The sequence below is a fragment of the Bos grunniens genome, chromosome 15 (genome assembly GCF_055505025.1).
Source record: "Bos grunniens cultivar Pamir isolate PY7600 chromosome 15, Bosgru_T2T1.0, whole genome shotgun sequence".
Lineage (NCBI taxonomy): Eukaryota > Metazoa > Chordata > Mammalia > Artiodactyla > Bovidae > Bos > Bos grunniens.
In genome coordinates, this window is record NC_141179.1 from 44,858,578 (window position 1) to 44,879,104 (window position 20,527).

Genomic DNA, 20,527 nt, shown 5'->3' on the forward strand with positions numbered 1-20,527 from the left:
TGCTGAAGCTCAGAGAGGCTGAAGGACTTGACTGAGTTTACATTGTGGATTCGTGGCAAAACCTGAACTTGAACCCAGACTCATCAAGGTCCAGGTCCCTGGCCTGAACTCCCGTCTCGCCTGTGTCTCTGGGCACAGCAGGGTGTTATACGAGGGAGATCCCTGTCTGAGCAGCCATCACGATCTCGTCCCCATCCTGCGTGCTGGAAAGTCAGGCCCCAGACGTGGTAAGACGTGGGCTCTAAGGCAAAATGCTACTCTAGGATGTGTCAAGAGTCTGCTTTTTAGCTGTGTGATTTTGGATAAATTACTCCACCTCTCTGAGCCTCAATTTCCCCATCCACTAAACTGAAGCAGTAACTACTACTCAGAGCACTGGAAAGAGAATGTGGTAAGATGTATAGGAAATGCCAAGCACGACGTGAGGCAGGTGCTAGAACACTTGAGCAGGGCTTGGGGAGGGTGCGGAGTGCTGTGGGACCTGGGAGGAGAAATGGGTGGATTCTGGGCTGTTCAGAGCCGGTGTTGGGGAGGAGACATCGCTTGGGCTGGCCAGGAAGCTGAGAGGAGGTGGGCTCTGCCAGCGTTCTCCAGCCTGGGGCTGCCAGAAAGCAGGAGGGGTTTCCAGGGGTCTCACCAAAACCTCCCGTCTCCAGGAGAGCTTGTAGATAGGCCCTGCTGCCCCCTCAGCCCTCACCCCCAGCCTCGCCCATGATGCCTGAGACGGGGGCTTGCATGACTGCCTTAGTTAGCCCGAATGGTAATAAAACACTTTAAATTTATTGTGACATTTGGATTTAATTAAAAAGTACACACTTAGGGAAGTAGAACATAATGGGGAGAGAGGCAGGGTGGCTTTTCCCCTCCTTTCTTCCCCAAACTAATTAGCGTTGTATTTTAAATTGTTTATGTGCCGCTAATCATTGTAATAAATCATTTATACTGAAAAAGACACAGTCGGCTGTGCCCGCCGCGCGGGTTCCGCTCGCCAGGCTCTATCGCGAACAAATTGATCTGGAAGTGAATTTATTAACCACTGGGGAAGAAATCATTAGTGCTTTCTCTAAACATTCCCCAGGTACGCTTTATTGCCGCAGTTTATGCTGTAACTAAAAGGAGCATTACCCAGGCCCATGTTGTAATTTCCTCACAGAGCAGGCAGCCCACTCCCAAGACAGAGGGTGGGAGGGGTTGGGGCATTCCTGCCTCCTCGCCTGCAAGTGGTCTGGTGACCCCAGCCCTTCTGCAGGGCTGCTCATTCCAGAAGGGGGCTGCCCTCCCGGTGCCTCTCAGTGGAAGAGTGGCTCACAGTCGCTCGTGTTTATGTCTCTTTCAGTGTGGCTTCCAGTTGAGGGCTTAGCCTCAGGTTTGGAAAACTGAGGGGCAGGGGCGGTGAGTCACTGAGGTCAGACAGGCTTGTCGTGGACCAGCTTCCCCACCCAGAGATGGAAGGCATCAGTGGTGGGATGATCGTCTGCTTGGAGGAACGAATATGCCTGAGCAGAGCCCCAGGCAGAGCAGGGGCTCCTAGGAGCCTACTCTGCCTGCAAGTATCCCCAAGGCCCTTATCCTGCAGGCCCAGGGGCCTCCTCCTAAGTTTGGCTGGAGCAGTCTGTTCTGCTTGGTTTCCAGCTGTGGCCCGCTGCCCCCTGAGTCCCATCCCCTTCCAGTGCAGGGCCAGGATGGTACTCAGCATGCCCCACACGGCCTGACGGGTGGCAGGCAGGGTGACTGTCAGCTCCCTGGCTGCAGACCCCATGCCTCAGTGCAGCCTGCCTCCACCCTGGCGTTCCCAGCAGTCCAGCTTCCTAGTCACGCTTACTCTCCCTTTGCACTGGGAGGCTTCAGACTACTCTTGCTTCCCAGGGCCTGCACGCCCAGGCCCGCACAGCAGGCTTCCTCCCACCAGGTTTCTGGAAGGGAAATTCACTTCTGAACCAACACCTTCTCCCTGGGAACCCATGGCTGGTCTGAGATACAAATGTCTGAGATACAAATTCCTGCCTGTCTGACTCCACTGCTCGTGTTCTTAGCAGCTTCCTCCACTGGGACCCCACGAGCCTCCTCAACCAGGTTAGGGGTTTGTGGGGATCTGGCTCACGTGGGCCTTGCCTTCAGTTCTTTTCACTGAGGTCTACAAAGGAGGGAGGAGCAGCCCCCTAGGCCTCAACAGAAGGCCCCAGGATAGCACCTCAGCCAGGCACCCCAGGAGCCGTGCTGGGGCTACTGGCACCTAAGAGGCTTCTCCCACTTCTGGGGTCTCCCTCCCAGCCTCCTCACCCTCTCCTCCCTCACCCAGCCCGGGGGCTAGCAGATGGGCCCTGGCTGCTCCAGGAAGCAAGCAGGACCCAGCAGCTGGCTAGGCCAAGCCTGCCTGGAGGGTCCCCTCGTGGCATCTAGAGAACGCATTTAAAAGTTTGAATTCAAAATTGATTTTGAAGGGCCCTAATCTCCGATCCCCTGGCGCTCACGGTGTGCCTGCAGCTCCTGCCAGACTCTCGTTTTCTGGTTCAGCGCGTTGGTGCTCGCGTCTCTGATGCTGTGAAATTGAGACTCGTCTGAGAGTCCGTGCCCTCCTCCTCCTCTGTGGAGATTGCAGGCCCCTTGGGAGCCCTGTTTCATTAGATGGGTGACGCGGGCTTTGCCGGTGCCCAGGGAGCAGCTGAGTTGCCTTCTGGGGAATTCAGCTTCCAGACGTTTCTCCGCTAGTACCCACAATTATGCAGCTCCAAGCAGCATCCTGCCAAGTGACTGGGGGCTGGCTGCAACAGACCAGGATGGGATGGGGCTTGAGGGAGCTGCAGATAGAGAGAGGCTTGGACCTGGGGGTTTTCTGTAGCAAACTTCAGGGGCTTTTTCCTTCTGCTTCCCCCGAGAGGTTCAGACTAGGCAGGGAGGGAGTAGTGGTTATATCTTTAAGCTCAAAGGACCCTCGAGAGGGCAGCTGTGGGATTGTGTGCCAGGGGAGGGGTGCCCCGGCCGCAAACACAAAGGGAAAGACTGAACTGCCAAGATTACACAGATGCCTGAGCTCCAGGCCTCCACCCCAGCACAAGAGTTGGGAGGGAGTATTTACTCAAGAGGCCTGCAATGCAGGAGACCCAGGTTCAAGCCCTGGGTTGGGGAAGATCCCCTGGAGAAGGGAGTGGCAACCCATTCCAGTATTCTTGCCTGAAGAATTCCATGGACTGAGGAGCCAGGTCCGTGGGGTCACAAAGAGTCAGACATGACTGAGCTACTGATACTTTCACTTTCAGATGCACTGAGGAGGGGAGGGGGCTTCATTCCTCATGGGTCTGCAGGGCTGAAGGACAGGATTGGTGCCCCTTTATCTAAAAGGTAGAGGGTTTATATTGGGTTGGCCAAAAAGTTCGTTCGATTTTTCCTTAAGATTATACGGGAAGATTATACGGGAAAACCCGAAGGAACTTTTTTGGCCAATCCAGTGTTTGCACAAGAGCAGTCATTTCTCAGCTAGAGCCCTGGGGTGGGCCTATTCAAATTCCAGAGAGTGGCAGGCCAGGCACTGCTGCAGTTGCATCTGTGCTTGTTTCTTTGAGCTACATAGCTCCAGGTGTGTGATTCAGCACCAAGCCTGATGAAAACACCCATCTCTGGGGAGCCTGCCTATCTGCATCAGCCCACTTGGCCTAGCAGACTCTGGTCAGTAATATCTGCATAGATTCTGTTCAGTCTCTTCATTCATTAACTGAACTGATGGTTAAAAAGTGATCACTGTGGGGTTCAGTGCTGGAGACACAGTGGTGAATAAGACAGAACTCCCAGGTCTTCATGGCACTTACAGTCTTATGATAAGAGACCAAACATTTTTCTTAGGTAAAATCACTAAAAAGTAAAAACAATTACAAATTGTGGTGAAAACTCAGAAGGAAATGACCAAGGAGTCATTTAAATAAGAAAATCAAGAGATCAAGGCTGGCCTCTCTAAGCAGATAACATTTAAGCTGAAGCCAAAAGATGAGAAGGAGTCAACCAACCTCATAAAGAAGCGGGAAGGGTGTTCTGGCAAGGGAGAAACAGCAGGTACAAAGGCCCTGAGGCAGGAGGGAGAGCTGGACTCTGGCTAAAGCTCATTGGGGGTGGAGGGGCAGAGACCAGACCACACAAGGATATCATGGGTTTGATGAAAAGTGTGGGTGATATTCCCAGCCCCCTGGAAGCTGAGGAAGGGTTTCAAGCTGAGCAGAGACCTGACCTACTTTGTTCTGAAAGATTTCTCCAGCTGCTATTTGAAGTTGGGTTATAGATACGAACAGAAGCAGCAGCTGGTGGGGGGCTTTAGCTAGTAGTGTGGTGAAAGATGGTGGTGGTTCTGGAAGTGGAACAAAGTAGGTGAGATGGGATACAGACCAAGCAGGGGAGAGGAATGAGGATGATGGAAGATCTGAGGATGACTCTGAGTTTATACCCCGAGCACCAGGATGGATGATGGTGTTAGGACTGTGAACGGAAGCCTGGGTAAGGATACAGGTTTGAGGGAGGAGACCTAGAGCCCTGTTTTGGATCTGTTGCTTCCTAGATGTATCTGGAGCTTCCCAAAGATGAGAAGAGAAGGCCTTCACCCATGCTGGAGGGGCACGGACTGCAGATAAGTACGCAGTTAACTTAGGCATCATTCCCCATGCAGCTTCTGATGTTTCAAAGTGCCCCTAGATTCTGCAGCTGCTCCCATGTCTCTCGGTGCTCCCCTTCAAGTTCTCTACTGGGTTCCCTAAAGCTGTTGCCTGACAGCAGGCTATGCTGGGTCCGGCTTCCCTCAGTAGCGAGGACCCATGTGGTGTTATCTCCCTCCGCTGGAAGGTCCCCGTGGGCTCAGGCTTCCAGACGCACCATACCTCAGGAGATTTGCCTCCACCAGAACCCACTGCAGAAGTGCCAGCTGCTTTCGGATTCCGGCACAGAAAGTGGCTCCCTTGGGGGACCCTGGGGACCAGGGGCCCATCCTGCCCTGGTGTGTCCCTGCAGGGGGTGTTTCAGAGCCGCCTTCTTTTGGCCAGGCCCAGATCGGGTCCAAGCAGAAGTTCACTTTCCCTGTTGCTTAGGAAAAAAATGATGCGATGCTGCCTCTGGAAAGAGCAGGGAGGGGGTGGGGCACTTCCTGGCCAGCAGCCTGTGTCCAAAGCCCTGCTCCGCCGCTCACAGGTCGCCTTGGGCAGGATTGTGATTTCCCTGACCTTGGGGTCATGAGCAGGATGAGCGTTAAGGAGTCTAAAGCATTTGGCTGTAGTAGGCATTCATTGTGGAGTGTTATCATGAGGTCAAACGCACCCACCGTGGCTGCAGATGTTTGGGACAGGACTGGACAGTGCTTTCCTTCAGCCTCTACTGTGGTGGACTGTGGAGACCCAGAGGCACTTGGCACTTTAGAGAAGGCAAGTGTTGCTGGACCCCTTTAAATTTCTTACCTAGGCCCCTCTCCAGGCCCCGCTTCCCCAATCCTCTCATTCACACGAAGCTCCTGGCTATTGACTGAGGCTCCCCCAACCATTGTAGCTCTGGGTCCGGAGCCGCCAGCTGTCTGTCCTCTCACAGTTCAGCCCTCCCCAGTGAAGCTTCTTTGTCTTTCTTAAGGCCGCAGGGCAAACATCTCATCCCTGCCTCCACACAGCCTTTCTGCTCCCTTTCCAGCCACTGAATCATCTCTGTCCTTAGATTCCAGTCCACATCCCCTTGCTGGCCCGGCCAGAAGCCCTGTCTAGACCCTATAGCAGCCACAGCTTCTGAAGGACCAACGCCTGAGAAGCCTGTGACACGCCAGAGCCTGGGCACAGTGCCCTGCCCGTCACTCCTCCTGCTCTTAGTCCAGACCCTGCTCTAAGCTTGCCCCCAGAGTCCCACCGTAGAGTTACCCCTGTTCAGGCTGCACAGGAGAACCCAGAAGCTGCTCCAGCAAGCCTTCTTCACCTGGGCTGTTCAGGGAGGCCATGGGGTGTGTGCAGGGGTGAGAACTTGATCCTGGGAATCTGGCAGGCTGGGGCTCCTATCCTTGCCCTCCCACCTTCCAGCTGTTTGACCTTGGGTAACAGCCTGAACCTCTCTGGGCCTGTTGAGTGAGTTAATCATATAGTGCCTCGGGGTAAAAATGAGGATTCACTGAGACAACAGAGGTAGTGAATGGTGGGTAAATGGTGGGTTTTATGAAAAGACATATAAAGTCCCAACTGAGGGGCCTTCTTAGTTTTTTGTTGTTGCTCAGGTATAATGTATATGCAGTAAAAGGCCCAAGTCTCAGCTGTTCAGTGACGTTTTCCATATGTGTGCCCCCATTCACACACCACCAGGATCAAGATAAAGGACATTTTCAGGCCCTCAGCAGGCTTCCTCACGTGTCCTGACAGGTGATGATACACGCCATCATTCTGACGTTGATCACCATGGGTCAGCTTTCTGTTTGGGAAGTTCATACAAATAGAGTGACGCAGTGTGCCTTTCTGTCTCGCTTCTTTTGTGCCACATTATACTGTCTGATTCATCCATGTTGTTGTGTATACTGGTGATCCATTCCTTGTCATGGTTGTGTACTATTCCATTGTATAATCATAGCATAATTTAGTATCCATTTTACTGTTGATGGACATCTGTGCAGTCTCCAGTTTGGAGCTATTGAGAACTGCTGGGAACATCCTTGTGCGTCTCTTTTGGTAGACATAAACTCTCACTCTTTGGGTGCATACTTAGGAAGAGAATTGTTGGGTCGTCAGATGTACGTAAGTTTTCTTAGCTGACTTTTTTAAAGCTACTTTGTTAAATGTTGTTATAAGCATTTCATGTCCATTATCTAATTTGATACTCTAAATAATCCTTTAAAGTAGGCTGTCCTCATTTAGCAGGTGAATATATTGAGCCTGGGCTGGGGAGTGATGGAGTCAGCTGAGTCCGTCTCTCTGTGTGGACCACTGTCAGGGTCTACATGGCCTTCCTCTCCTCCAGAGTCAAAGGGGCCAGTCCCCCCACTGCACTGTCTGGCATCCCAGGAACCGAGCCCCCACCACGGGGAGTTGGAGGTCACGGGAGCCCCACATCCCTCCCTCATCGAACCCAGTGCGCAGCCGCCTGCCTGTAAGGGGGTGTGCGCACAGAGGTGGTGATGAGCGTGCTCTAGGTGGCTGTAGCCGCGTGCTTCAACAGTTGTTCTCATTGGCTTTTGAGTCCAAATGAGTAGGAAATGCTATTAGTTCAGGCCTCACCTGGCGCATGGCAAGGCCCTCGGATAGGAGTGCAGTCAGACGAGAAATTGTGGAGATAAAACTGGTGTGAAATGGAGGCCTTCGCACAAGGCTGGATGTGTCCGTGTGAAATGAAGTTACTTCTGAGAAAACGAGATTTAAAGAGATTCTGCAGAATTAGATTACACTTTCAAATTTCCTTATTAAACGGGATTGATGCTAAGGAGGGGCCGCTGGCTGGCTGTGTTTGGGATCCTACGTTGCAGTTCCAGGTCCAGGTGCGGACGCTGCTGGGTACAGGCACCTTGCAGGTGGCAGGGACCCAGACCCTAGCCTCTGGCAGCTGACGTGGGTATGATGATTGTAGACTGATCTCTTCTGGATAATGTCAGCCGCTTCACATGGGTCCGTGTGGGCAAAACCTCAGGGCTCGTTCACCTCCATTTCCTGGGGAATGTGGTATTGAGAACCGAGCACTAGGCTTCTTACTTGTGGGTTTTGTTCAAATCAGAGCTTGATTTTGAGCTACAGTCCACTTTTTGGATATGTTGTGGGTTTTTTTTTAATATAATTTTATTTATCTGTGGCTGCGCTGGGTCTTCATTGGTGCACGAGGGCTTTCTGTAGTTGTGGAGTGTGGGGCTACTCTTGCGGGCCCTGGGGCATGCGGAGTTTAGTAGTTGTGGCACACGGGCGTAGTTGCTCCACAGCATGGAATCTTCCTAGTCCAGGGATTGAACCCATGTCCTCTGCACTGGCAGGTGGATTCTTATCCACTGCGCCACCTGGGAAGTCCTGATATGTTGTTTTGTAAAAAGACAGTCAATGATCATATGACCACTCGAGCGTATGTGTGTATATTTACGTGACACCTGTGCGTGCATGTGCTTGGATGCAGGGGTATGTCTTTTCATGTGATTTACTGAGCACCTACTAATGCTCGCACTGTGCCAGAGCCTGGAATAACGTTCTGGGGAGAGTAAGCAGATGTGGCCCAGCCTCTTATGGACCTAGTTTGCAAGTGTGCGATTACATGTGCATGTGGAAGTCTGTGTGCAGCTATGTATGTTTGCAGGTGTGACCTGCATCTGCGTACCTTCTGTGTCTCCTGACCTCTGTGATGTCTGCCTCCTGGGTCTGCTAGCAGCTCTAGGTGAGCCATGCCCAGCCCGACATCAGAGCAGATGAATCCTGAAGACAGGCTGCTGGGCTTCAAATCCCAGCTCTGTATGACCTACGACAAGTCACAACCTTTCCAGTGCCTCAGTTTTCCCATTGTTAAAATGAAAATTGCTTTCATCTTCACAGGCATTTGCTAGTTTCTGTGAGGAGAGGTGCATTTAATGCCAGGTGTTATCCTACATGTGCCTGAGGACATCCTGAAAGTACATGCTAGAGTCATTCCCACCGCACAGGTGGGGAGACCAACAGGCCTTGAGAGACGCAATGACTTATCCAGGATCAAGACCAGGGCTTGCACAGGAGACCAGATGGGTGCTGGTCCATGAAGCCCCCGCTCCGTCGGTCTGCTGCAGGAGCGGGTGCCCCACACCACCAACAGAGCCGAGGACAAGTTCAAGGGAGGCAAAGGTGTCAACAGTGGACAGGAATGGGGTCCACGTGGTGTGTGAAAAATAATAAAATGAAAATAATCAGGGTACCGTCCCATAAGGCAGTTGGGAGGCGAGCACTGCTAAGTATTCAATCATAGATATCTCCCTCCAGAATACCCTTAGCCCCCAGGAGAGTCCAGCCCTGGCTCCCTGCTGGCCCCTCGGGTGAGAAAGGGAGACCTAGCTCTGTGCTGCGCAGCTGTGTTGTGCTGTGTGAACGTGGTTTTGAAACAGTACCGAGGCATATGGGGCGATGACGAGAAATCCCAAGCCCACACCTGCCTGTGTCCCAGGCCTCCCAGGGCAGCCAGCGGGACCTGCCCTGAGCTGTCACCCCTTGAGCTGCCACAGCCCCCATCTGCTCCCGACTGGTCCCTGAAGCTGCCTGTCAGATGGATGCGGCTGACCTCCTCCTATACACGTTTGCAGTGGCCACTAGACAATCCTTTGGGTAAGGCTCAACTCTAGTCAGCGCCTGTATGACTTTAACCATGGTGGCACGTTCAAATCAAGTGATCCTCCTCAAAATGTGTCCATCACGGGTTGCAGGGCCCTGAGATGGAGCTGTGACTAATGTCATTCTTCCCCACGTGCTGAATGGGCTGACACTAATCAGGGCTAGCTCTGGACTGCCAGGTTCGGTTAGTCCAGAGCACTTCACGTGGATTAGCTCCTGGATTCCTCACCGAAGCTCTAGGAGTGCTATTCTCATATTCGTTTTATAACAAAGAACCGCAGAGCAGTTAAGGTCATATAGTCAAAGGTGTCAGATAAAACCAAATTGAAGGAAACTCCGTAATAACTGGCCTGTACTCTTCAAAGATGTTAGTGTCTTGAAACACAAAGAAGGGCTTAGGAATTCTTTCAGATTCAAGTAGACTGAACTTAACGACTGAATGAAATGCATGATCCAGACTTTTATTTTCCTGTAAAAGATATTATTGGGGGAACTGATGAAATCTGAATGGATGGATAATAGTATTAGATCAGTGGTAATTTTCTGGCTTTGATCGTTGTACTGGAGTCACGTGAGAGACTGTCCTTTCTCTTAGGAAATCACACCAAAGTTTTAAGGGGTGCAGGGGCTTCATTACTGAAACCAACTCTCCCCTGAGTCAGGAAAAGAATTATAGGAAAGGAAGGAGGGAAGGAGGTAGCTGCATAGATAAACAGGGAAGGATAAAGTAAATATGGTTTAAAAAGTTCATATTTAGAGGTTTGGTGTAAAGAACATACAGGAATTCTTTCTGTTCTTGCAAAACCTGGAAGTTTGAAGTGTTGACAAAATAAAAAGTTAAAGAGCAAGAAAACAAGTGTCAGAACAGGGAAGACTTCCCAGGGTGCATGTTGACAATAGGCTCCTATTTGTCAGTCGCAGCCAGTGGCCAGACTCTGGGCTGGGGCTTCCTATGAAGAACCTTATTCAGTCCTCACCACAACCTGGTGGAAGGAAACTGGTATGGCCCCATTTCACAGATGACAGTTGGAAAGGTAAAGGGATTTGCACCAGGCCCTCCAGTGACTTAGGACAGTTCCCAGACTGGAAAGTAGGCTTTCTCAGTTCAGGGTCTAGGCTCTTAGCCTCAGCTCCACTGCTGACTCTGACGTTTGGGAAAGAGTGGGGTGGGCAGGACCAGGCATTGTTCTTCCTGGAGCAATAGTGAAAGGAAGGCTCTGGGCCAGAAGCAGACGAACTCCATTTGCAGGATGGAAAGGGAATGTTATTCCTGAATTCTGCAGGGAGCGGAACCAGCAGAGCCAGGCAGTGGGGGGGCCTCAAATACCAGGTGGAGTTCTGGGTGGTGGCCACAGTGGCTTCCAGCAGGGGAGCCACAGAGCATAATGTGGAGTGACCCGGGGCTGAATGGGGATGCCATTCTGGGGAGGCGGACCGGCCCTTGAGATCACTAGGAGCGGAGAGAGTGCTCCACAGCTGGGCTTAGCCTGCTCTTCAAACTAGAGGCATGGGTGGGCCCAGGAGCCGGTGGCCTTGGCACTTTGGAAAAGTCTGATCTGAGGGGCAGGCTGGCCGGGGGTAGGTGGCAAGAGTTGCTGAGGACTTGGGTGTGGCCTGGCAGACCACTCTGTGGGGTGTGGGAAGAGCTGAATGACCTCTGGCAGTCCCTTCTGGTCACCCGGACTGTCTGGCTTTTCCCCAGATTAAAGAGCTGAGGGTTAGTGTCTGGCAGCCGAATGAGTCAGACTGGGAGCCAGCCTTCTTCCTGCATCGGCCCGCCCAGGGATTCAGCCTGACCAGCGTAGGGATAGGGTAAGGGTTGGGCTCATCTCCCGTCAAATATCTCCCTGCACACCCCAAGATTTAGGGGAACACTCGAGCTGAGTGAATTAGTTTATTTTATTGGGTCCCATGTGTATGTGTGTGTGTGTGTGTGTCTGAGCGTGAGCCTGCACGCACACGCAGGGGCAAACACCATCCATTGTAAAATATCAGTGTTTTCATGGGTGAGTAGTAATTACTGGGTAATGCTTTAAAACCTTTCCTGAAGGAGCGCAAAGCTGTTTTTTTCTAAAGTCAGGAGTACATTAAAAGGATTACCATGTAGATTTGATTTTTAGATAACACTAAAATGGATCCCAAATGGACTTCAGCAAAAGGATGCTATCTCCTTAATGGAAAGTGCATGGCCTGAGGCTCAGCTCCCAGAGCCGGGCAGGGGAGGGAAGGAGGGAGAGGAGAGGTGTCTGCAGGGCCGACTGGCAGGCTGGAAGGGGGCTGGGGAGGCAGGACAGGGATGAACAGCCTGGACCCTCTGGGGAGCATCTTGCTCCATCTGGGGAAAAAGGGACCATAGATGTTCTCCTTAAAGCCCTTTCACCTTGCCAGGGGTGTTTTCAAGTCTCCTGGACCAGCCCAGGGAGAGCAAATAGCGTGAGTGCTTCCTAAAGAAGGGAGGGGTGAGTCAGACTTCTCCCAGGACCTCAGACTTTCTAGGCAAAGAAAGCGCAAAGTCCCCAGATGCTCTGGGACCTCCTCGGCCAGGCTGACCCTAATGTTCCGTGTCTCAGTGGACGTCAGACACTAACAGGAGCTACATGTCTTCTTTAGAGTTCTCCAGGGCCCAGAAAGCAGTGTCCAGATAAGCAGCCTGCCTGGAGTCGGGTGTTCAGGCCTTCCAGAGCCCCCACCTTATGCCAGGCTGGGGACCTGGGGCAGCATGTGGGTTCACTCCCCATAACCTCCCTGGGTCCTCTAGGTGCCCCGTCCCAGCATCGATAGAATTACCAGCTACCATGTGGTCTATAGCACTGCAGGCTTAGCCTCTCCAGGAGTCAAGCCAGATGGAATATGGAACAGGACAGACACTCCTAGTGCTGGGATCCCCCTTCATTTGGGGGTATAATTTAGTGGGCCAGATATATCCCCTGAGTAAGGAAGTTCCAGCCACCCCCAAACCCCACAGCAGTGAAAGCACAAGTGTAGAGCCCCAGGAGGGCCCAGCATGTCTGGGAAGGGAGCCAGGCCTGCTGCCAGCCCAGGGGAACGAAGGGGAAATCAGCCTTAGGGAGACTGGATAGAGACTTCGCCTGGGGTTTTCCAAGCTGGAATTTATATGCATAGCTATGCTGGCTGGCTCTCCCTCCACAGGCCCCAGGGACAGTTTTGCCCCCGGGAGCCCCCAGACCTTCCCACGCCCAGCTCTTTGAATCCCTCCCGCACTTGCTCCCTGTAGGCCAGGCCTTGGAAGGGCCCCCTGGGCCCCCCTTAGCTCACGGACGTGTCTGCTCCCCAGCCAGCCTCTCTGGGCTCCTCAGAGTTCTGTGACCGGGCTGGCCCCTGTCAGCGGAGACGCAGGCAGGCCTGAGGACGCAGCCAACCTGAGCCCCATCACTCTCTCAGACCAATTAACCTTTAGAGCTGCATTAAGGAAATGAGGCAACGGACTTCCCAGCTAACAGATGGGCCCTGCGGGGACTGGGGGAGGGAGGAGCCCAGCACAGGAAGCCTGGTCGGCCTCCACACTGCCCTCGCCTGTCTAGCTGATCCTGGATTCTCCAGGGCTGCCCCCTCTCCCAGAGGAGGCAGCGGGGCGAGAAGAGCACAGGAGGGACGCAGGACCCCTGGGGCCAACTTGATGCGGGGCTTATGTGAGCCGTTTGACCTATCTGGGTCTCAGTTTCCCCACCTGTGGAATGAGAGCATTTGCCTGTAAGAACTCCGGGGGCCCGTCTGACTGGACCTCTGTGGACTCTGAGACTGAAGTCCTTTGGAAGCTACTTCTCTCCTGAAGCATGAGGAAGGGTCACCTTTGGAGGAAGGAAGGGAATGGTTGGTGGCCGGGGCGGGGGGGGGGGGCGGTGCAGTGAGGGGGAGGGCCGAGAGGAGGGGTGCCCTGGAACTGGAACTGAACCCAGAGCCTGGAGAGTACGCAGGTCCTTTGGAGAAGATGGGCCCAGGAAGAGGGAGCCTTCAGGGGCTTGTTGGAAAACCGAGGGGGCAGGAAGAAGTGGGCTTTTCCCTCCAGAGGCGACCCCTCAGCCCAGCAGTGCTCTAGTCAGGGAAGGAACACCCCCTACCCCCACCACCGCTGTGAGGGGCTCTTAGACAGGTGTCACAGGCAACCCCGCTGTCCAGCCTATCTCTGAGACTCCCCGCATTTCCATCCAAGCCTGGATTTCACCACACCCGAGCCTCAGGGCCCCGCATGGATGCCCAGGTCCCCTGGGGACATCTGCCCCCACCTCCTTCTCAACCTCCCCTCCCTGCGGCCTCATGGCTGGGGCCCTAGGAGCCATGCCTCTGTGCACATACAAGCCCACTGCATGCGGTACCAGTGTACGTGGGTTGCGTGTGAGTGCACTTGCTTGCTGCTGGGTGGTCTGCCCCTCCTCCAGGCAAGGCCATGCTGAGATTCCTGTCCTCTGTACTCACCATCTTCTTGTATGCCGGGAAGTTCATATGGACCCTGGGAGCTGGCCAGAGTCTCCAAGATTCTTACTTTGGTAGGACGAGTAAGGATGCAGAGGCACTGAAACTCCCCTTCCTCAGGCTAGGGCAGGTAGGAAGTTTGAATCCAGCTAGAAACATTCCTGGGGGCTGCCCAGGTGGCCCAGCAGGAATCAGCCTGCCAATTCAGGAGATGCAGGAGACACAGGTTTGATCCCTGGGTCAGGAAGTTCCACTGGAACAGAAAATGGCAACCCACTCCAGTATTCTTGCCTGGAGAATCCCATGGACAGAGGAACCCGGCGGGCTACAGTCCACAGGATCACAGAGTTGGACACGACTTAGCAACTGAGCAGGCACACATGCAGAAACATTCCTAGGGAGGCCACCAACAAGGCCAGCGCCGGCTGTCTCCCCAACACCAGCCAGGAGCTCCAGAACTCCTGTGCCCCCAGGAGTATCACAGGAGCACCCCACTTTCTTCTTGACACCCCCACAACCAAGAGGCTTTAATCTGATGTGTCCAGTTAAAATGAAAAGCACACTGCAGTGTGAGGACGTCCTGAGGTGGCAAACAAATCTAGGAGTCCTAGTGGAACCCAAGCCCATGACGAGCTTCTCAGGGCTGCTGGAAGAGCTGATGAGATGGGGCTTCCCGAGGAGGCCTCGGGTGTACGGTGGGTCACACAGCACAGGGGACAGTGGCTGGATGGAGAGGGGTGACTCGGGGGGGCTGGGCCCTGGGGCTGGTTGTATGCCTGTGGCTGAGCAGACTTGGGGCTCCTGCAGCTTCTGGAGGGACCTTCATGGGCCAGGGGAGGAGGCTGTGCCTTGCAGCCCCACAGCGTGGGACCCAAGGCCAGGAGAGGTGGTTGCCAAGGAGACAGGGAAGGATCCTGGGACGGGGCAGCAGAAAGAAGCAGAGGGACATGTCCTGAGCCACAGCGCCCACCATGTCCATCTGTCTGTCCATCCACAGGTGTGCCGATGCTCTCCGTCCAGCCCAAAGGGAAGCAGAAGGGCTGTGCGGGCTGCAACCGCAAGATCAAGGACCGCTACCTGCTGAAGGCGCTAGACCAGTACTGGCACGAGGACTGCCTCAAGTGCGCCTGCTGTGACTGCCGCCTGGGCGAGGTGGGCTCCACGCTCTACACCAAGGCCAACCTCATCCTGTGCCGGCGTGACTACCTGAGGTGGGCAGCCTCCCCCGCCCCGCACGCACCCCGGCCCTGCCAGCCCGAGAGCCCTCTTCTCCACGGCTGGCACTGCTCTGCCCTGCTTCAGCCCCCATACCCAGTCTACGCACATCCCGGCCCCTGCCCTGCCCCTGGGACTCAGTGCCCAGCACTTGTCCAGGGCGGGCCTGTCTCTAACCATCGGGCATCCAAGAGGAGCCTCCCAAGGCCACCAACGTGGTTCTGCCTCTGCCTTTGCCAGGCGCTTCTGACCCACCCTGTCCCTGGAATCGAGGAAGGGATGCGGTGAAGGAGCTTCCAGGAGCAAGTAGGGGAGTTCCAACTTCCCTGGGCCCCCCTGGCCTGCTGGTTTCCTCCTCAATCTCCCCAGGGCCCAGCTCCCCATCTTCCAGGTGGGCCCTGGGATTAGACACCCCCATGCCTGCAGAGTCTGGTAGGTAACCAGACCCTGGAAGAGCCACTGATGTTGGAGCTTAAAAACCTGGGTTTAAACTTGTTCTGTGCCTCTTTCCCCAGCCTCAGTGTACTCTTCTGTAGACAGTGAAAATACCAACACTTCCCCACCTTGCATTCTTCAGAGTTCCAACCCACCCCTCCCCTACAACTTGCATCCTATTCCCTGGGGCTGCCTCCCCCAGTTAACCCTCCTTTAGGCCATCTATGACATCAGCAAGGCTGGAAGGAGGCCACCAAGCAGGGGCCTTGGCTTAGACCCAGTATCTGCATTTGGCTCCCATGCAGGCTGCTGGGTGGTGGCCGGGCCTTGCGGGGAAGGAAGGCCCATCGCATTAATTAGTAGGTCGTGCCCAGGGTTTCTTGGGGCTCTCTCTACTCAGGACTGGGCTTGTTGCAGGGGAGGGTGCGATTATCAGCAGAGGCTCCCCTACTTACCCAAAGAGCCTAAGATTTACCTGCCTACACCTTCTGCCTTTGCAGGAGGTTTTATTTTGTTTTTGTTTTTTTTTAAGTGGTGCGGTAAACCAAGATGTGTGACTCAGACTGGAGCTGGAGGAGAGATGCTGAGGCCAAGAGGAGGGGTTAGGCATTGGGACTCGCCCCTTGGCAACCTGGAAGCGGCCTCCAAGTCTGGAGGTTTAGGACATCACCTGGGGGCTAACCCAACCAGGCTGAGGGGAGATGGCAGACCAGCTGACCTGGCCAGGAGTGGCCACAGTGCAGGAGGGGCTCATCTATAAGGTCAATGCATCCACAATCACCCTGGGCCCTGCCAGCTATTGGAGCCTGAAGATATTTTCCTGAGCTCTGGCAGAGGCCCAGGAATGACTCTGAGGCCACCTGGGCCAGTAGGCCAGGGGGCCTGTGGGGCTTCCTTGAGTTGCTCAGTCCCAGAGAATGGCTGTCCAGAACCTGCCCCTCTGCAGTGACTTCTCATTGGACTGGTGGCCGGAAAGGCCCCCCTTGGCGGGCAGATGTTGTGGCCCAGCCTTTGTCTGCCTTAATCTGAGCCACCAGGCAACTCAGGCTGATGAATAATGGAGCTACGCTCATCTGCAGGCGCCTGAGCTTGAGCTGGACAAATCAGGGATTAGAGGGCGTCCCGCCTGCCTCTTGGTCCCTTGCCTCACTTGGGGCTCACTCTGCCATTGTGCAGAAGGGAAGCGAGGAGGAGCCTGGCTGGCACATACCCCTGGAATGTCCAGTCAAGGGCAGGCCTGCATGGGGAGGGAGTGAGTTCCCTGTCCTTAGAGCTTTGCAATCAGCAGCCAAGAGGAGGGGTGCCTGCCCCAAAGAGGCATTGTGCCAGATGTCCTTGAAACTTCCTTTTGGCATCAGTCCAGTTTTAGAAGCATCTTTAAACAGGATCATCTAGCCCAGCATCCCCATTTTAAAGAAGGGTAAACTGAGGCTCAAGGGAGTTAGGCAAGTCCCACCATGAGTCAGTAGCAGCAAAAGACCACCCCATAGTGTTATTGTCAGGATTTAATGACTTGGTCTTTGAAGAGCCCCTAGATTAGCACCTGGCATATAGCAAATGCTATGTAGGCATTCACTAAAGGAGCTGTGGCTAAGAGGTTACAGTTTTCACAACAAGCCTGTGAAGGCTATGTTTCAGTTCCCATTTTACAGTTGAAATAAATCAGGCTCAGAGAAACTCAATGACTTGCTTAAGGACACACAGCCCATGACTGACAGACTGTGTCTAAGTTTGAGCTTGTGTAAGCCTGGAATCCTTGCTCAGGGCCCAGCCTACTGTTCTGGTATCCCCAGGTGCTTGAGAGACCCAGTGGGAGCCCTCATTGTCAGCGAAGCCAGGGGACAGGCATATCAACCAACTCCCAAATCCCCACAGGCTCCTTTCTGAGTGCTGTGTCAGTTTCTCTGAAGCCTGCTCTCTTAGCAGAAGTTAGACACTGTCATCTGTGCGTCTTCCTTCTGGCCCGAGCCCACCTGCTGAACTACAGGGGTAGAGGGCAGGTGGGCCCCCAAGTCGAGGCAACTCCCCTACCCCCCACAGCCCCCCACAGGCCCCTGAGCCCTCTGCACCCTTCCCTCTGCAGGCTCTTCGGCACCACAGGAAACTGCGCCGCTTGCAGCAAGCTGATTCCAGCCTTTGAGATGGTGATGCGGGCCCGGGACAACGTATATCACCTCGACTGCTTCGCCTGCCAGCTCTGCAACCAGAGGTGAGTGCTGGTCTGTACCAGACCCAACACACTCAGCAGACCCTAGCTGACACCTGCTGCACAGACCAGGAGTGCCATAGAGGCGTGCATGCAAGCGCGGGTTCTGTTGCATGTTGTAAGTATGTACATGCATGTGTGTGTTTTATGTATGCCTGAGCCCTCTAGCCAAATGTGTGTGCTCTAATACTGTCGCATGTGTACTCATGTGTGGAGTTCATCTCTGTGCAAGCGTAATGGACAGGGCCATGCATGAGCTGTGCATACATTGTGTGTTGTGTCCATGATTGTATTTTTAAATGTCTGTGTACAAGGCGGGTCTGTGTGTGCTGTGTGCGTGTGATGGGTGAGTATGCCTGTGTACGTGTGTTTTAAATGTATGTGCACAAGAGCCCTGTGTGTGTCCTGTGCCCTGTGTGCTACATGCAGATACACGCATGGACGTTCTAGTGAGAAGGGGTTCCCAGACCTGGCCAGTGAAATACCCCTGGGGAACTGTCACTCATTCCTGTGATTCTGGTTCCAGCCCAGCCTTCTTTCTGGTCTTTTGGCCCCTACTCTGTGCCCCGCCCCGCCCTGTGGGAGACCCTGGGGACCTAAGGAACCAGAGCCCTTCAGCCCTGAATAGGGGCCAACCCCCAAAAGGCCCTTTGCTCAGGACCCCCAAAGTTAGGAAAGAGCTCATACAAATGCTCCCAGAGGTTGAGGTGCAGGGGGACTTGCAGGGAACACTGGTTTGTGTGGGGCTATGCCCAGACCCACTGCCAGGGGGGCTCAGTGAAGTTGCAGCGCCACCTGGTGGTTGAAGCGGGATTGGCTGGGACCAGGCCTGTGACCCTGGGGTCCCACTCAAGGCCTCCGACCCCCGACCCCCGGGGACATCTTTGGGGGAAGGGCTGAATCCTCCAGTGCTTGAGGAGGACTGGGAGGGGCAGGGCCTTCTTTAGGTTAGAGGGAAGATGGTGGGACAGGGTCACCTCTTCCCGGAAACCCACAGATTCTGTTTAGAAGACGAGTGTCCTTCACTGAGCCATCTCCTTAAGGTGGGGTGGGGAACAGAGGGTTGGAAAAGTCAGCCATTTTATCCCTTCTTCTGTCTCCATCTCTGCCTCTCTCCTTCCCTCTCCTCGCTTGGTCCTTTCCTATCTCTTTGTCCATCTCTCTTTCTCCCTCTCTTGGGCATCATTTCTACACCTTCCCACAAAGCCCACCCCTGCCCCCACCCCACGAGGGACCTGGTCGTGGAAGCCTGTGGCTTGGGCTGTGGGCCTGGCCAAGGGCTGGGCTGACCCAGGGTGACTGGTTGGGTTTGCTTGGGACTTTCTGGGATCCTCTCTGGAAAGCTCAGACTCCCCAGGACCTCATTGCCCATATGTCCTCCTCCTGGGCCGGGTGGCGTCCTGTCTGGAGCTCCTATCATCCACTGGGACCCCACCATGGCCTCTCTCTCCTGCTTGGATTTTCCAGATTTTGTGTGGGAGACAAATTCTTCCTGAAGAACAACATGATCTTGTGTCAGATGGACTATGAGGAGGGGCAGCTTAATGGCACCTTTGACTCCCACGTTCAGTAACGCCCAGCACCTGGCCTCCAGGCCCGTCTGTCTGTCCATCCACCCGCCTGCCCACCCGCCTGGCCGGCCAGCCGCTCTCCTGCCGATGAGAACTCCTCCGTCCTCGATGGGAGGGATGGCCCTCCCTCCGCCGCTGCCCGTCTGTGTGTGACCCCTCCTGGGGCCAGGCTGGGCCTGTACAGTCTGTCTTCTGTATATAAATGGGAACATTTATTTTATGAGAAATGTAATGCGATTTTATTACTGGCGTGGATTAAACTTATGAATGTTTCCGGGGAGGTTACTCTGCATTGATCACATGACTACAGACCTGGGGGACCCTCCCCTCAGCTTGGGAGTAAAACAAGGCCCTCCCTCAGTTCTTGGCAGGGAGGAGGGCCCTAGAGCAGGACGTGGGGGCTCTAGTGTGTGCTGTTGTGGGGCAAGGGAGTTCCAGGTGGGCTTTACGGAGAAAAGCTGGAGGGGAAGGGACAACCCCCAGTACCCCCCAACCAGAAGTGGGAGCTAAACTGTCCACTCCCCATCCTCTGGCAACCATATACCCTGGTCCCCAAATGAAAACTTCCCTTTCCTGGGATCCTGTGTTACATCCCCCCTACACTGCTCAGTCAGGGACCCAGCTCTGATCTACCTTCGTGGTAAGACCCCAAATCCCAGGCTCCCTACGATGGGAGCGCAATCCTGAAACCTCTCTTCACCTTCAGGGGGATGAACAGCATTTGCTGTCTCTTCCTTACAGCCTGGGTCTTGGCATTCTGCTCCTCTGGGTGAGAGAGAAAATCCTGTTTCTCTGTAACTCAACCCACGCATGCTGGAGGTTTTCATTCATTCAGTTGGCAAACCTTAATCCGCTCTGTCTCAGCCCTGTGCTTCAAGTACCAGACATGAGGATGAATCATGGATAGGACACAGTCCGTGCCCTTGAGGACTAGGGGGAAAGCCAAGAAAACAAACAGATCACATCAAGGTGAGGACAAATGCCACAGGGAGACCTGGGACAGGCCTGTTTCCTCCAGCAGACACAGGACTGTTTGGGATGACTCCAGAGAGTCAGACAGACAAGTCAGCACCACACAGACAGATATGTGTGCTGACAAGAAGAAGAGATGGACACACACGTAGGTGGGTGTGTCGGCAGAGATAGGTAGGGACAGCCAGGTAGCTGGCAGGTACTCAGACTGGAAGATAGCCAGACAACCAGTGACCGAGTGAGGCCATGGCTGTAGCCACAGTGCCAAGCACATGGCCTGGAACTGAAAAGGTATCACTGAGCAGTATTAAAGAGAGAGCCTCCTTGGATCCAAAGCCGAAACAGAGAAGGCCAAATGGATGGGCTCCTCCAACCATCAGGCCACTCACTCGCCCTTCCCCAGGGACTGTTTTTATCCTGGCCACAGACCAGAGCCCAGA

The 20,527-nt window shown here is 54.3% G+C and overlaps 1 protein-coding gene across 7 annotated transcripts in view; it reads left to right on the forward strand.

Moving 5' to 3' along the window:
• LMO1 (LIM domain only 1) overlaps window positions 1-19,395 on the forward strand; it is a 41,861-nt gene extending 22,466 nt beyond the window's left edge. For 3 of the 7 annotated variants that reach the window (XM_086340188.1, XM_086340190.1, XM_086340193.1), the window contains 3 exons: window positions 14,686-14,899; window positions 17,422-17,547; window positions 19,012-19,395. In XM_086340188.1, coding sequence (XP_086196314.1) covers window positions 14,686-14,899; window positions 17,422-17,547; window positions 19,012-19,117 — 446 coding nt within the window. In that variant the 3' untranslated portion in view covers window positions 19,118-19,395. Of the gene's footprint in view, window positions 1-10,959; window positions 11,070-12,712; window positions 13,089-14,685; window positions 14,900-17,421; window positions 17,548-19,011 lie in introns of those variants that run through there. The other 4 variants (XM_086340192.1, XM_086340186.1, XM_086340191.1 and 1 more) reach the window with 4 other exon arrangements.
• The last annotated feature ends 1,132 nt before the right edge of the window (window positions 19,396-20,527 follow it).